We start from the raw sequence: 16,756 nt of genomic DNA on the forward strand, positions 1-16,756 counted from the left end.
ACTAGTAGGTGAGACAGGTGCGAAACACATCGTGTGACATTGGGGGGGGGGATGCTTTTTTTTTTTTTGTAAAAGCAGACAATTTATTTACAAAGAATTGACGGAAGCTTGATAGCATACAAACATATTTCTATACGTTTCATAAGTTTTTTGTTTTCTCAAATATTTTGAATAAATTCGATACAAACCAACAAGTTGTTACACCATACTTGGTATTACCTGCAAAACGATTAAACTTAGCACTGTTCACCCCCACGCATAAGCAATTATATATTTTCCACGTGAAGGCCAGTGAATACCTTATTCACTGGAGAGTTTAATAAATTAAAAGACGCTCAAAAAACATTTAAGCTGATTGTCTTCTAAGTCTGTATCTCTACTTTCGTTATTAGAATTTTAAAAACTACAGTAGATTTATATGTTAACTTAACAAGGATTTTTTTCTTTGGTTGGGAGGGGGGGGGGAGATGAGGCATGGCAATTTTTTTTACATAAACTTACTCTGTCTGTCTGTCTGTCTTGTTTCTGTTGTAGAATGTAGCTGTAAGTTCATTTGTTGTGCATTAATGAAGTAAAGCACTTTTACTATTTTACTAAATTATTAAATTCAATGAAACATCCATTCATCTGCTAGGTAGACGATTTCAAGCTATTTTTTAGCGAAAGGCGTCTCCATCATTCTTTTGAGGAAGACTTTTGAAGGAAGAGGGGGTAGTTGTAAAATCATGAGCTTTCCTCCCCGGGTGACCCCCACTCCTACGACGCCGCTGCATATATCTATAGTTTTTTTTTCTTTGATAGGAATTGCATCTGATAATTGAATAGGTACCAAGTCTTCTCGCGAGAGGCCATCGTGTCACGCGTGATCTCGCGTGATCTCGTTGCTACGTGCTCGTCTTCATGACCTATCTTTTTGTCTCCGTTAGTGATATGTAGAATCTGAAATGGTCTTGTTTGCAAAAAAAAGTATCAAAAGTTTAAGGTATGGTTTACATTTTTCAAAACGTTTCTTTAAATCATTTTCTCCATAAAATCAAAAACTTCATTGACAAGAACATGTCAGTGACACAGCTTGACCATCTCGTCTGAAGCCCCCCCCCCTCTCACGGCCCTCCTCTTAATAAACCACGTGACCGGCCCTTGGGCTAAACACTCCCGACGATTACTTACGTGTTTAGTTAGACTTAAAACACATTTCTACAGCTCAAACATTTCTACAACACTAATCAAGCAGACGACTTCATCGACTCACCTGCGTCGTCTTTAATCTTTTGAGTAAACTTTCGCGCCTTTGTGCATAGGCATGGTCGCCATAGTAACTGTCTTGACATCTAGCGCGAAAATCCCCCTCCACTTCTTTTTTTTTATTCCCCCCCCCCCCCCCCCCCGGGCTGGTTTTCTTGAGTTTACAACGGCTGAGGTAGTGCATTAAACAAATATAAGGGATGTACTTCCAATATGGCTTTACCACCATGTTGATAGATGATAAAGTAATGCTTGCCTGTTTCCATGCTTGGATGAACACCTTTCAAAAAAAAAACACTACGCTAATCTGTTTCGATTATGTTCAAGGAAGGGAATTCATTTCCCAACACACTAAGGCAGTTGAAACTATCCATTTGTACAAAGCTCATATTAAGTTTAACTCACTCTGTCTGGTTCAAATCTTTAACATATTATGTCTCCCACTTTCCTGTCTAAGATTAAGTTTAAAACTTTCCACAATCGTCCATTGTCGAATACATTACATGAATCAATAAAAATTAACCAATTAGTTAATTAATTTGTTTTACATTGAAAAAAAGTAGATAAATCTTGCATTATCGAGATATATGGCAATAATTGTGCGGTTTTCCCCCTTATATAACCTTTGTTTTGTTTTTTAAGTATTTTTATACTTGGCTTGTTGGACTTACATTTTTTAGCAATAAAACGATTCCTTAAGGCCTTTTAAGTTAAGTCCCTTGTCTAACGGGCTCTTCTCGGTGCACAGACATGTTGTAGATGTTGTTTGTACCAAAACGAGGCCACACACGTACATGCACTAATTAGGTGTAATAGGACTCTAGCCTCGCCCTTTGGTGGCCAAAAGGAATTCTGGAACTAGAGAGAGTATCCTAAAACACATTTCAAAGTAAAAAGTAAAACCCTTTCAGACCTTACGACCTATAGGGCAGATGATGTTAAGGTCATGATGGTCATCTATAGGGCAGACGATGTTAAGGTCATCTATAGGGCAGATGATGTTAAGGTCATCTATAGGGCAGATGATGTTAAGGTCATCTATAGGGCAGATGATGTTAAGGTCATCTCTAGCCGGCGGTTAAAGAGGGTGGCCAGGGAAACGATCAAAGGCGTTTGCTTTCCCAAACTAAATGTCCATCTTACAAAGGTCAGGTACTCATTATAGTTGGGTTGACGCAGGGGCGTCCTAAGAATCCCGAGATTGAAAAGCCCAATCTTCACAGAGAATCGAGCCCGCGGAACTTCAGTTTGAAAGTCTTGCGCTTTACTACCCAACACCACAAACCACCTAAAACAATAAGCATACGTAAAAAAACCCCATTGCTCTTGAGATTGGAACCAGAATTCCCCAGTCTATTGTTTTCACTTCTAACTTTTACAAAGAATATAATGCGAGTAACTGTCTTTTGCCAGTGTATATGTTTTGTACGTATATATCTTGGACTCTTAACCAATCAAGGTTTATTAATTATATTTTATTTTATTGACCGAAAATTGCGTCACTGATTTATGTGTGAGTACAACTCTCAAACCCTTCATGTAAGCGCTCTAAAAATAAAAAAAGAGTCAAATAACATAACCATTTTGGGTAGAGAGTTTCCCTATGTCGTACATTGCCAAAATGTCGCAGTGTCTCGTGAGCGAGAACACGGCTCTACGAAGGAAAGTGAGGCAGTACCTAAGATCTATACATACACCAAAAGTGTCGGCAATAAAAATACGGCGCGAACACCGAACCCACAATGAATGGCCCCATAAAATTTGCTTGGTTGGCCTCAGAAGTGTGCCAAATGTTATCCTGGGAAGGTTTCGCGAGTCTACAGTCTGCTGGTGAGCAATGGATTACAGAAGAAGAAAAAAAAAGCTAGCCATAAAAACTGGAGGTCAAGGATCAAGTAAATACAAGACTAAACGTCTATTCAGTGCAAAAGTATTACTCTGATACTACCAGAAACTAGAATATTAAATAGATAATTCTAGAAACTCAAACTCTTTTGATATATCAAGATTTGAAATTAAAATGGACCTCATTCACCAATCGTAAACAAACAACATTTAGCCACGTGGTTCTCAATCTTTTCTATACAAATTACGCAATACACACAGGCTGTCACGTGACAGTTTTTTTTCCATTCTTTTATCAATATTATCACGTGGCTAAATGTTGTTTGTTTACGATTGGTGAATGAGGTCCATCATAAATGTAGATTAAGAGTATAATAGAGATTGATAAATAATCATGCGTTTTTACAGACTACAAATAGCAACATGATAAAAGAAATACTTAGGGAAATAAGAATGTGATATTTATCGCTTCAGGTTTCTTTATCTCGGATGATGTGGGACTTTATTGTTATATTTTTAATATACTATTAATATTATAGTTTTATAGTGGGGGGTTTTGCCCTAGTTTTTCTAGATAATTTCTTTAATTGTTTAATGTATGACAGTAGCTCGATGTGTCACCAAATTTATAAAAAATAATTTCGATATATTTATTGATAAAATTTGAGGTATTGTTTTCTTTAAGCTACAAATAATATTTCTGTAATACAGTGCATTAAATCGTTCAGAAATTGACTATCATGTGTTTTTGGCAATGTAATCTACTACTGAATTTAAAAAAATATCAATTTCCAAAATATGGAAAAAAAAATAGTGCATTTAATGATAAATCAAAACTTGTAACTCTGGTAAAGAACAGATTGTGGAACTTTAATTTTGACATCAGTAATTATGTCCCCGTGAAGTGGAGATTATAGACATTCAGTTAGAACGACTGGGCCCTCAGAAGTCTTCTCACTTTGTTTTGTTGTCCTTTGTGTTGTGTAAAAGATATTGATGTGCATTAGACTCTTGACAGTCCTTATGAAAAAGAAAATTAAAAAAAATAAAAGAGTTACCTATAGCAAGGGTGGCCAACCTATGGAGCATAAGCTAAAAGTGAGAGAGAGAGAGAGAGAGAGAGAGAGAGAGAGAGAGAGAGAGAGAGAGAGAGAGAGAGAAAGAGACTCAGAAAAACAGAAAGAGGGGAAAAGGAATGGAGATGGAGTGAAAGGATACAATTGGTCTCGGAAGAGTTGGACCATAAATGACCAGAGTAACGCATAGAAAGTCATAAGTACTTCAAATTGAGAACTACACAACCTGGAACTAATTAAATTATAGAACATACAATTACCAAAGGGTGAGGAATGGAAGTTACGAAATAGAATAAGAAGCCGAAATAGTTCAAACTAACACTAAATTGACATTACTAAAGATGTAATCTCTGTCGTAGATTAAAAGGCCAAACTGTTGAAAAAAAAAAAGAATGGACTCGCAGAGAGTGGAAAATCTGGACACCAGAATGGCTAGTATTGATTATAAAATGTTGTAATTAAAGTGATGTAGCCGCTAGCACGTAGAGATGTCAATTACTTGTACAACCTGGCAATTCTTTTATTTTGCTTTTCAAGTGTAATTTTGTAAAAGGCTTCTTGCACCTAATAGTGTAGGGTGAAAATAATGTGAACTTTTTTTTTTTTTTGCTCTGCTATATTCTGTAAGTACATTTGCCCCACTGAACAGGTGAAATTTGATTTTACCTGGGTCTCTAATGCTGTTGAAGAAAAAAAATTACAAGCAAGAACAATCGAGAGGGTTGAAAAAAAATTACAAGCAAGAACAATCGAGAGGGTTGAAAGTAACATACGAAAAAAGATAGATAGATAGATAGATAGATAGATAGATAGATAGATAGATAGATAGATAGATAGATAGATAGATAGATAATGGATGGATGGATGGATGGATGGATGGATGGATGGATGGATGGATGGATGGATGGATGGATGGATGGATGGATAGATAGATAGATAGATAGATAGATAGATAGATAGATAGATAGATAGATAGATAGATAGATAGATAATAGATAGATAGATAGATAGATAGATAGATAGAGAGAGAGAGAGAGAGAAAGAGAGAGAAAGGTGAAAGAGAGAGGAAAAGAGAAATACAGATACTAAGAGTAACAAAAAAATAATGAGAGAATTAATAAAAACAAATTTTGTTCTGATTTAACTTTTTTTTTCTGTTTTGAGATTAAAATGCCAAATTAGCAACTGCCCACTACTTCCACTAGTAAAAGAAAAACACGCACTAGACTTCAGAAGTGGATCTAATGGTAGCTGTACGGCAGTTACAGTCTCTAGACTTCTTCAGGTTACATAGTTTCCTCTAGAACCCAAAATATCTTCCATGAACCCAACAATCTCCACACAACATTTGTCACTCTGCTCTCAGCAATTAACATCTTCAAAGCCATTTCACTAAACAAACTTGTAAGACCAAAGTAAAAAAAAAAATGCTCATAATTTTCTTTCATTTACATTTCTGTGTCTAGTTTTTAAGCTACCTGTTAGTTTAAACAGAAAGTTCGCCAAGTTAATTTTTTTTTTCTTTTGTAATATTTCCAGACTGCTTTTTTTTTTTTACCCTGCAAGCCAAAATTGAGTTGAGTAAAAAATATTTGGCTGAACGAAAAAAAATAAATAAATAAACGAATGTAATATTCTTTCTTACATTTTTGTTAGTAATGTATTGCTGTCAATTTGACTGAATTCGTTTGCAACAAAAATACATACATTACCAATGATTAATTGATTAATCAGGAGACACGACAATGTTATTTAGGCGTTTGGAAGACATTAAAAACTCTCCTGGGTTGAAGATTGTCCTACATGGACGATAATCTATTTCCGGTGTATCTGGTGTAATAAACCATTTATTAACTTTGTTCTATTTTAAGTTCATTAGAATCAAACTTTCAGGCGCTTTCGTTTGTAGCACACAATACTTTGCATTTAGTTGGTGCCCTGGTATTTTTTGTCTTTTTAGCTCAAAATATCTCCCAATCTCATTTTTACAGAGCTTATATCAACACAGTCTGTCCGTCTGTGTGTCTGTCTGGCCAAAAGTTTGTACACGTTATTTCTCCAACACCCAATCTCGGATCAAGCTGAAATTTTGCACAATTATTTCTTTTACCTGACAACACAAGAATTTAAAAAATTAACTAATTAGTTAAGTAACTATTGGTAATAACTTAACTAAGAAATAATTCTTGACTGAAGTGGTGGTATAAGCTGAATTAATCCCCTTTATAAATTGTCGTCTGGGGCTTATTACAAATTTAATTTAATTACCTTACTGATCCAATCTACTTGATACACATTAATATAATCTTTTTGGTTTTTTGTTAAAGTATTTTTTTGTATTTTTTAAAACTTTTTTTTTTAGGTTCCATTAAACCGATACTACATTTCTTCGTATTGCTTTCTCTTCTTTTTCTTTGTTACTGAATTTTATTACGGAAACGGAAACTTATAAATCAAAAGTGTACACAAAGAGCAGATAACTATAATACCTTTTTGTGCAATAAAGAGAAAACTTTCGAGAGTTACTTCGCCAATCAATACTTTCGTAATCCGTACACCATAATCCGTAATTTATACACATCATGATGGTTGCTTACTATCTTTATAACTGTATATGGATCTCTCTTAAAGCTTAATATTCTATTTTAAGATTGTACATCTTCTTATAAGTTATGACTTAACACAATGCAATATCCACAACCTTCACCATTTCAGTTGACACCACAGCTAGAACGACAACAACACACGCCACATTCACAGACGCCCCATACAGGGTGGCGCCCGTCAAAGACAAAGAAGGTAAGTGTCTTGTACATTTTTTTTTTTTTTACCGTAGGCCCACGTTATTGACTGTACTTCTGTAGTGGACAGAATTAAATAACTTATACATTTTAATTTGATAACAGAGTTTGAGTGACATAGTGACAACCCACATTCTTTTTCAATAAATTAATTAATTTGTTTGGTATCTCGAACAAGAGAAAGAAATTGCACTTGAATGAACCTGGTGGTATGATGAATTAGTTCCCCTTATATGTCGTCGACTGGGGCTTGGTGAAATGAAACATGAAATAGGACGAGACTATAGAAACTATAGACCTAATAAAAGTTTTGTAACTATTATAGTTTCTTAAATGAAAAAAAAAAGTATTTTATTTTTAGTCCGCGATAAAGTTTGTTCAATCTGATATACCCTTATATACCCTTCAACTCAAGAAAACATTAAGAAACTGGAACAGACACAAAATAGAGCAGTGAGATAAAATCACTAAATTTAGAAAGCCTTCAGGATAGAAGACTTACAAGTAAAGTAGCAATTATACATAAAACACTGAACCATAATCTTCAAATACAAAAACAAAACCTAATAACATACTCAGAAAGACACAAAGATAAAGGCTCACTCCTCGTTCCATATGCTAAGACAAATTTATGCAAATGCTTCATTTTCCCTAGCGATATTAGAGCATGGAATGGGTTGCCTGAGCCAGCCAGGAAAACCAGTGGCTTGTCAGAATCTAAGTCATTGGTTTACAAATTACATACATGACTAGATGCATGATGAGTAAGACGGAATCATCTTCTTTTTGGAAGTAACATCTGTATTTTATAAAACAAGATCAAAGTATAGTTTTCATCAACTTTAGAGTAGAAGTTTAGTTTACTATCAAATGAAAGACAGTGCTAATGCCCTTGTTGTCACATTGTCTCTCCCCAGTGGAAGCCGAGAGTCTGCCCATGTCTGTCTTGATCGTCATGTTGGTCTTGATTTCCATTCTCTTGTTTCTTGCCGTCTTCTTGTTGCTACATAGATACAGAAGTAAGTACATCTAATCAGGGGCGTAGACTTACAGAAGTAAGTACATCTAATCATGGGCGTAGACTTACAGAAGTAAGTACATCTAATCAGGGGCGTTGACGCAAGGAAGAAAGTACATCTAATCAGAGGCGTAGACGTAAGCATATCTATTCAAGGAGGAGGGGTAGACGTACAGAAGTAGGGATACAAACCTACAAAAGTAAGTAGATCTATGCTGGACGTAGACTTACTGAAGTAAATATATCTTACCCTCTGACATTCAGAAGTAAGTCTATCTTAGCAGAGTTGTAATGGATTGTATTAGACGTGGGTATAATACACTGGCGGATCCAGGGGGGGGGGCGGTAGGGGCGATCGCCCCCCCCCACTCGGCCGACCCCCCCCCCCCGAAGGGGGGAGGGCGGACGAATTTTAGTATAGAATTCACACAATTGGTATATGAATTCATTACTGATGTTAATAATATATACTAATTATTTATATTTCAACCTATTTTTAGATAGTTTCGCCCCCCCCTCTAGTATGTTGGCCAATTTGGTGGGGTCGGGAGGGGGCGATGGTATCAATCCCGCCCCCCCCCCCGCCCCATAAACTTTCGAGTGGGGGGGGGGCGGTCCAATTTCTTTGTAGAAATCACAGCTTGCTAACAGAATCAATTAAATATATATGTCATTAAAACTTGTTATTGATATTTTAACCGATCTTTGTATTATGTCGTTCCCTGTTTGCCGATTTATCTCTACTGCCCTTCCCACCTAAACCTTTTGAGGGGGGGGGGCGGTCCTACTTTAATGGAGAAATCATAGTTTGTGAACAAAATTAGTTGAATTAATATATAGATTTATATTATGTCGTTCGCCTTCTGGTATCTTGGCCCTTTCGGTGAGATTGGGGGGGGGGGGGGGCGATTGCATGTACTGGCCTCCCCACTCTAGCCCTTTGAGTGGGGGGTGGTACTATTTTTATGGAGAATCATAGTTTGTGAACAAAATTAGTTGAATATCTATATAATATAAACTACGTATTGATATGTGAACCCATTGTATATTATGTCGTACCACACTCTAATCTCAAATTGTATCATTAGTAAATTTAAATGAAAAAGGGTTGTACCAGGTGGGAGGGGGGATACATGCAATCGCCATTCCCCCATCGGACAAACCAATACTTTTTCTTTTTGTATTACAGTTAAGAAATTACAAAATAAAAACATCTGTCACTAATATAATTTATATATACTATAAATTAAAATCTTATATCGAGTCGCCCCACCCCTATTCTTTAATGCCAAATGCAATCTTTAGCAGATATTATTAAAGAAGCGAGGATTAATCGTTTTCACTCTACCGCCCCTTCCATTTCCAAACAGAGTTTATGTAATTTCACATGAATTTATCATAATTATTTTAAGAAAGACTTTGCATTCGAAAAGTTAGAATTCAAACGAAATTTTTCAGTATAAGAGTCACGATTGAGATGAGTTCTAAACCCAAATGGCGTATTCATAGTCGCCTTTTTCTAACCTTTACTCAATCTGATATTTTTCTAGTTAAATAAATTTGGGACTATAACTCACAATTTATACTTTGATCTTATTGAATATTATTTATCGAATATTTTTTTTTTCGGCGGAGATCCTCAAAGCCAAAATCTAAATATGTGGGGTATCTTATCTTTTCAAGGAACAAATCAGTTTTATTTGCAATGTATTAAGGGCCTATAAATTCATGTTAGAATATTTTTCAAGTACAACATTATTCATAAGGTCCTTTTTTAATAGTATGAATAATGAGTTTTAGGTCAGGAGAATACGTTTCTTCTGTGAAGTATGCAAGATAATGCTTTTGGCGGCGGGGCTTCGCCCCGAACTCCATTGATGAATAATTAGCTGTAGATGTCAGGAGAATGCGTTTCTACAGTGAAGAATGCAAGAAAACGCTTTTGGCGGCGGGGCTTCGCCCCGAACTCCATTGATTAATAATGAGTTTTAGGTCAGGAGAATACGTTTCTTCTGTGAAGTATGCAAGAAAATGCTTTTGGCGGCGGGGCTTCGCCCCGAACTCCATTAACAAGTAATTAGTTGTAGATGTCAGGAGAATGCGTTTCTACAGTGAAGAATGCAAGAAAACGCATTTGGCGTCGGGGCTTCGCCCCGAACTCTATTGATTAATAATGAGTTGTAGATGTCAGGGAAAAGCGTTACTGCATTGAAGAATGCAAGAAAACACTTTTGGCGTCGGGGCTTCGCCCCGAACTCTATTGATGAATAATGAGCTGTAGATGTCAGGAGAATGCGTTACTGCAATGAAGAATGCAAGAAAACGCTTTTGTCGTCGGGCTTCGCCCCGAACTCTATTGATGAATAATGAGCTGTAGATGTCAGGAGAATGCGTTACTGCAATGAAGAATGCAAGAAAACACTTTTGGCGTCGGGGCTTCGCCCCGAACTCCATTGATTAATAATGAGGTGTAGATGTCAGGGAAAAGCGTTACTGCATTGAAGAATGCAAGAAAACACTTTTGGCGTCGGGGCTTCGCCCCGAACTTTATTGATTAATAATGAGTTGTAGATGACAGGAGAATGCGTTACTGCATTGAAGAATGCAAGAAAACACTTTTGGCGTCGGGGCTTCGCCCCGAACTCCATTGATTAATAATGAGTTGTAGTCAGGGAAAAGCGTTACTGCAATGAAGAATGCAAGAAAACACTTTTGGCGTCGGGGCTTCGCCCCGAACTCTATTGATGAATAATGAGCTGTAGATGTCAGGAGAATGCGTTACTGCAATGAAGAATGCAAGAAAACGCTTTTGTCGTCGGGCTTCGCCCCGAACTCTATTGATGAATAATGAGCTGTAAATGTCAGGAGAATACTTTTCTGCAGTGAAAAAAGAAAGAAAACGCTTTTGTCGTCGGGGCTTCGCCCCGAACCCCACTTGGGAAACTTATAGCACATCCTCAGTTGTTTGGTTTTTCGCCAAAGGTTGAGAAATGCTGCCTTTTAAAAATTCTCATATATATATATATATATATATATATATATATATATATATATATATGCTGTACGCACCTTTATGCACAGGGTTAGGGTTTACTGGGCATTAGGGTTAGGGTTTGGAAAAAAATCGCCCCCCCCCCACTCAAAAGTTCTGGATCCGCCAGTGGTATAATATAGGAAAACTCTTGGCATTCATGAAAAATTGTCATGCTTGCTCAGTTTAACAGTTCTGTTCTGGAATAAACCTGCTTAGGGTCTGACTATAATAACCTAGTATAGTAATGCGGCCTATTAGTTCGTTTTGCACATATTAAATAGATATAGGAACAGTCTCTTAGGACTACTTGTGATGAATACCTGTGAATGAATTCGATTGGTTGACCTTCCCAGGTAAATGCCAACGCCGTGACGAAGACATGTACCGCCCACCTGCCTACTGCATGGCGCCTGAGCACCATCACCTGGACTGGACAGATTCGTCCATCAAGAGCAAAAGTTCGGCCAGGACCATCAACTCGAGGAGCCATTACAGTATAGCGGCCCACCACATGCACATGCCGTTACCCCCGATCCCACACTCTCCACGCAGAACGAGAAGTAAGTTGTCTTTCCTTTTGTTTTATTTTTAGATTTAATGTGATTATTTCCCTTTGGTTGCACAAAACTATTATCTTTGGTTTGACTTGTTTTTTTTTTTTCAATGATGACATTTCTTTTCTCCCCTAGATGTATAACTTAAATTAAAAAAAAACAATGTTAAGCATAATAGGCGTGTAATATGTAGTTTATTACATATCAATGAAAATATTGATTCACCATTTAAAATATAGACACTTAATAGCTTCTGTAGAGTATATGGGTCACTAGACGATACGAAAAGTCAAGGGAAATAAGCCATTTTAATTTCAGGCTTAGCAAGAGTTCTTCTCTCTGAATTTTAAAAAGCTCACGCCATAACGCTTTCTACTTTTATATTGTAAAAGGATTAGCATGCTTGTAATTGATGGCTGATCAATCAGCATTATCCCATTCTACGAAGTGTTTTGATACATCCATTCTAAATAGTTCTATATAGACAACCCTTACACTTTTTAACATGGGAAAGGCTTCGGGAGTCAACCCTGAGGAAAAATTAGGAGCTGGCGACCCTAAGGCAGTTTGCAGCACCCAGTGCTACACTCTGGCAGAACATGCGACGCCGCTGACCCCAAACTGTATCGGCACTGCCGTTCCTTTGGATACATAAGCTGCGTGGAGGGGGGGAACTGATGTGTGGGCGACATCGTTCCGACCACAGTTAATGCCCAGGCATTCATCTCACCGAGATGACCCACAGTCGCTTCGCGACTGAAGGAGGCCATAGAATATACTAGAACTGTGCTTAGAGTATCACAGTGACTGGAAATCAGGACAATTTCTGTATGCTTTGTTGATATCACGAGCCAACACACACATACAAATCATAAACTTTAACACCTGTATTAAACTTTAAATTTTAGTTTTAAATTGTTGTATGTTGCGCATTTAGTTATACTGCATAATATTGCTGTCTACAATTATTGTGTTTAAACTACATAATTCTTTTATCATAATCTTAAGTTTCAACAAACGAAACTAAAGAATACTAGCTTTTGAAACTAAATGCATAAAAACTAATAGAGGTCTGATAGGGGAGGTAACCAAAATTATTACTAGAATTATCGCTAAGGAAAGTAGAGTTGTACACCTTTGCATGCATGTCATGTCCTTCACTAATTATTCAGTTTATTCGGTTTGTTTTTATCTATTTCATTTGTTTCTGTTGGCACTCTGACTTATGCTTCCTTATTTCCATACTGCTTGTTCAGTTCTATCCCAAGAAGAAACAGTCCCTATACAACCCTACGAATGTCGGCCTGGCATACGTAAGATTTCAGCTCGAAATCATAATAGGAACTCTGGTAATTGATCATCTCACTGTCTCATTGTGACATCATTTCATTAGGAAATCGTTATGTACGTCCCAGTAGCCATTGAGATTCTCCCAAGATTGTGAATTCATGTTTTGTTTATTTTTAGCTCTGCACCTAGATCTGATTCTTTGTTACTAAAAGAAATTGTTTTGTGTTCATTATTATTTGTGCTAGTATCTGTTCTTTAAAATAAAACGAAGAACAAGGCCAGATTTTTAATCATTAATTTGAACGGTTGAAAGTCTAACCCTAGCCCGAGAGAGGATTCATTATTAAAACGCATTGTAAATCAACAATGAATAGAATAAAAAAAACAACAACAAATTAACATTTTAATTATTGCTTTATACTATTAAAAATTAATGGAACTTCGAATACATTATCGTGCAACAGTCTTTTTAAAAAGTCTTTTTAAAAGTTTGTAAATATCGTCCATACCACTTATAAAATTAGCACTTTCAAATTTTTAACTGCTGTGTTATGGTGTCAGAAGCGAGCTCCATAAATGCATGCCTCAAACTTTTCATAGTGACTTCAATAAAGTGAATTCTGTTTTTTCTTTCTATCTGCCGTTAAAATTTATTACAAAGTCAGAAGCTTAAAATCCCGCTGGCCATTTTTTGTAACTCAGTTTATCAATACATAAATAACACGCAATTAATTAAGAAAGTGCATAAGACCAAGAGCGTTAACCCAGAACTGACAATTCACAATGATGTAAAGAGTTACTACCTCATTTTCTGCCAGTATTTATATAAATAAACTAATTACTAAAAGTATTGATCAGCAAGCAAGACGAACATTTAAATATAAAATAGTATTGAAAATAAATTTAAATATTATTTTGACATCTTGATCTGCATCTCTCCACAGCCTACAGAAGACCCCCTTCAGTGGTCAGCAGCGTTAAAGTCCCATATGTCCAGCCTCAAGACGCAATAGGCCAAGAGTCGAGTGAAGACGGGGAGATAGCCGCCCTCAGTTCCGGGAGCCCCAAAGTCCACTACAATACCCGGAGGGACGGCATGACGAGGCAGAACAGCCCTCTGTACGCATGCGTACCAGTTAGCTCAACGGACGAATGATCGGGGAACACTTGAGGATTATACCACTGCTATTCTGTTAAAGAAGTCACGTGTTCAGACTTCAGCCAATGAGCTAAGTCCAGCGTTCATTTCTTGAAGTTTTTTTTTTTCAGGACAGTTTCTAGACTGTGAATTAGGAATGGTATTAAGTTTACATCAGAGTTGTAACACTGACAATAGCAAGGCACAAGAATAAGGTCACTAAAGCCAAGCTGGCATATTGCAATAAAAATACATTCAATATGCCAGAGGGTTAAACAGAACCTAATATGCCAGTTGCTGAGCACACAAAAGGGCCACCCGTATCTCTTAAAAATAAAACACTTTACACGTCGCTTTGTCACATGACATGCTCACGTCACCAAACCACGTGACACGAACGTGTGAACGGAAGCTTCACACGAGTGGCGTCGGCTGTGTCCAAGAACTTCGTAATAATAACATGTGTGTCAAAAACTTGAACGACAGAAGACTTGCAGGAATGGCTTTAACACTAATTCACTCTAATTTTCGAAGCACTCGGGAATAAAATCTGGCATGTCAAATTACACACTTCATGACGTCATCATCCACTATTCATTGTTGTGCGATCTCGTTTCCATACTTAAAAGCACACCATTTTTTTTTTATTTATGGCGAAAGTGCAAATAGTTCATCAGTCAGCGTTGCGACCTGAAATATTCATACATGTAGTAAATATGTACAAAGTTCCACAATTCCTACCCATCAGGGAGTTCATGATCATTTTCTTGGTTGTTTCCCTTACATTGAGTGCACAAAGCTTCAGCCTCCACTGGTTCACAACCTATTAATTAGCAGACGTTGAAATTTCGTGATTTCTTTAGGCTTAGATGTACAATCATGTATTTAGATACACATGATCACCAGCCCAACAGATATTTGTAAACATATTTTTTACCTTCTTTTACGCTTAAACAAGTGTTCATTTATTTTTCTGTATTTAAAATGTATATAGTATTATTGCGACAAATCATTGCTCTCTTAAGCTTAAGGCACTGTTTTGTTGTTTCTGGGTTTATTATGATTATTATTATTGAGTTATTCCAAACAAAGGGTACATAACTGTGTTCTACTATTTTATTCCTATAATCTTGTTGACGACATTGTTTTTGTCTGAATTGTGGTAAATGCAATGGATGTCTCCCATTCTAGGTTCATTTAGGAATGTATAATTTTTTAATAAAGATGTGGTATTGATGTCTGCAACATATATTTCAGACTTTGTCGCTATGATGTTACTTGTGTTTTATGCTTAACGCTAGAGTTAGCCCAGGTCCCTATTCTTAGATTCTCCACCCATTTCCCAAGTCAAACTGTAAAAGGTTGGAACAGTTATATGCCTTACTTTAAAAAAAAAAAAAAGCCTACAACGTCGCGTCCTAATATCATTCAGACTGTACATAAAGCCATTATCGCATCAAAGTAGAATTTGTAATGAGTTACTAGTAAGAGTTAACATTTTAAATGCAAATTTAAGCAACCAATTCTATTGGCCTACAGTAGAGGGGAATAACTACACGAGAAGATATAACAAGTATTGCTACTGGATCATTTTTGCATTTGTCTTTTGTTAAATCATATGTTTTCCGGGTAAATGTTACATCTTGATACATTTTCCAATTCTTTCAGGTTTTTTTTCTAAATAGACTTTTGCTATTTATTCTGTTTTTGTACATATTTTTTTAAAACAAATTTCTGTATAAGTGCACTTTTTATTACTGCATGCAAAATTGCATATTTATAAAGGAATAAAGAGTATTGATAGTATCATTACAGTAATATTCTATTTGGGTGAATAACAAACTTATATGCAGCGAAACTCATACATTAATTTCTAAGATTAGTGGGGGAAAAAAGGGCATGATCTGTTTGCATAAATTTTGTTGGATAGTTGGAAGATCGTCATCTCCTGCGGAGCCACTTCCCTGCACTAAGGTCATGTAATAACAAGGCAGTTATATCATTAGTTCATTGGCCTCCTTCAGTCGTAGAACGACTATGGTTCATCTCGCACACTTCCTATTGTGGCTGTGAAGCCCTATTTTGGAGAGACACTCCCGTCCACAAATATCGCAGGTTAAGGTAGCTTTTGCTTAGTATCATTGGTAGCAAGCGACAAAGTCGCGAATACAATTATTGCTAATAATTAGGGGTTTGCTATATTTTCTGACGCATGTCCTTTAAGGCTATAGTTTTTACACCTAGAACCATAACATGAACTTATAGTACACTATTTGATCAGAGTGTGCTGCATCAAAAGATTACAGTCCAGAAGATTAGTTCGTTAGGATTCAGGCCAGACGTACGTACATAAACAACAAAGTAGCATGACTGTCGTCTGCGACTTGTCAGCAGCTTCTTGTCTGCAACTTGTGTCTGTGAAGCTTGGGTGGTGATTAACTAAATCTTAATTTGTGATATCTTAAAGGCATAATAAAAATAATAATCGCCCTGATTACTTTTTAACGCCGTGCCACTATCCCATACTTAAAGGAAAACTGAAATGGAAATAACAAAGAAAATATGGGAACCTTATCTCAGAGATTAAGGGACTATGGAAGTTGTCTAAAACAACAATGGACTGTGGCATTTTACGTCTCGAGAGACGATTTTTTCCATTTGCAACTTCTTGTGTGACTAAAGAGACCAATCCTTGATACTTGATGCACAGCTGCAGCTTATTAATCACCAGGCGCCGCTGCATTTTCACTATTGT

At 36.6% G+C, this 16,756-nt stretch overlaps 1 protein-coding gene across 5 annotated transcripts in view; it reads left to right on the forward strand.

Annotated features, from left to right (window-relative positions):
* LOC106071282 (uncharacterized) overlaps window positions 1-15,630 on the forward strand; it is a 162,627-nt gene extending 146,997 nt beyond the window's left edge. For 4 of the 5 annotated variants that reach the window (XM_056010359.1, XM_056010358.1, XM_056010356.1 and 1 more), the window contains exons 5-9: window positions 6,882-6,965; window positions 7,885-7,986; window positions 11,373-11,579; window positions 12,830-12,922; window positions 13,808-15,630. In XM_056010359.1, the coding sequence (XP_055866334.1) occupies window positions 6,882-6,965; window positions 7,885-7,986; window positions 11,373-11,579; window positions 12,830-12,922; window positions 13,808-14,019 (698 nt within the window). In that variant the 3' untranslated portion in view covers window positions 14,020-15,630. The remainder of the gene's footprint in view (window positions 1-6,881; window positions 6,966-7,884; window positions 7,987-11,372; window positions 11,580-12,829; window positions 12,923-13,807) is intronic. The other variant, XM_056010360.1, reaches the window with a different exon arrangement.
* The last annotated feature ends 1,126 nt before the right edge of the window (window positions 15,631-16,756 follow it).

Source organism: Biomphalaria glabrata, chromosome 14 (genome assembly GCF_947242115.1).
Source record: "Biomphalaria glabrata chromosome 14, xgBioGlab47.1, whole genome shotgun sequence".
Classification (NCBI taxonomy): domain Eukaryota; kingdom Metazoa; phylum Mollusca; class Gastropoda; family Planorbidae; genus Biomphalaria; species Biomphalaria glabrata.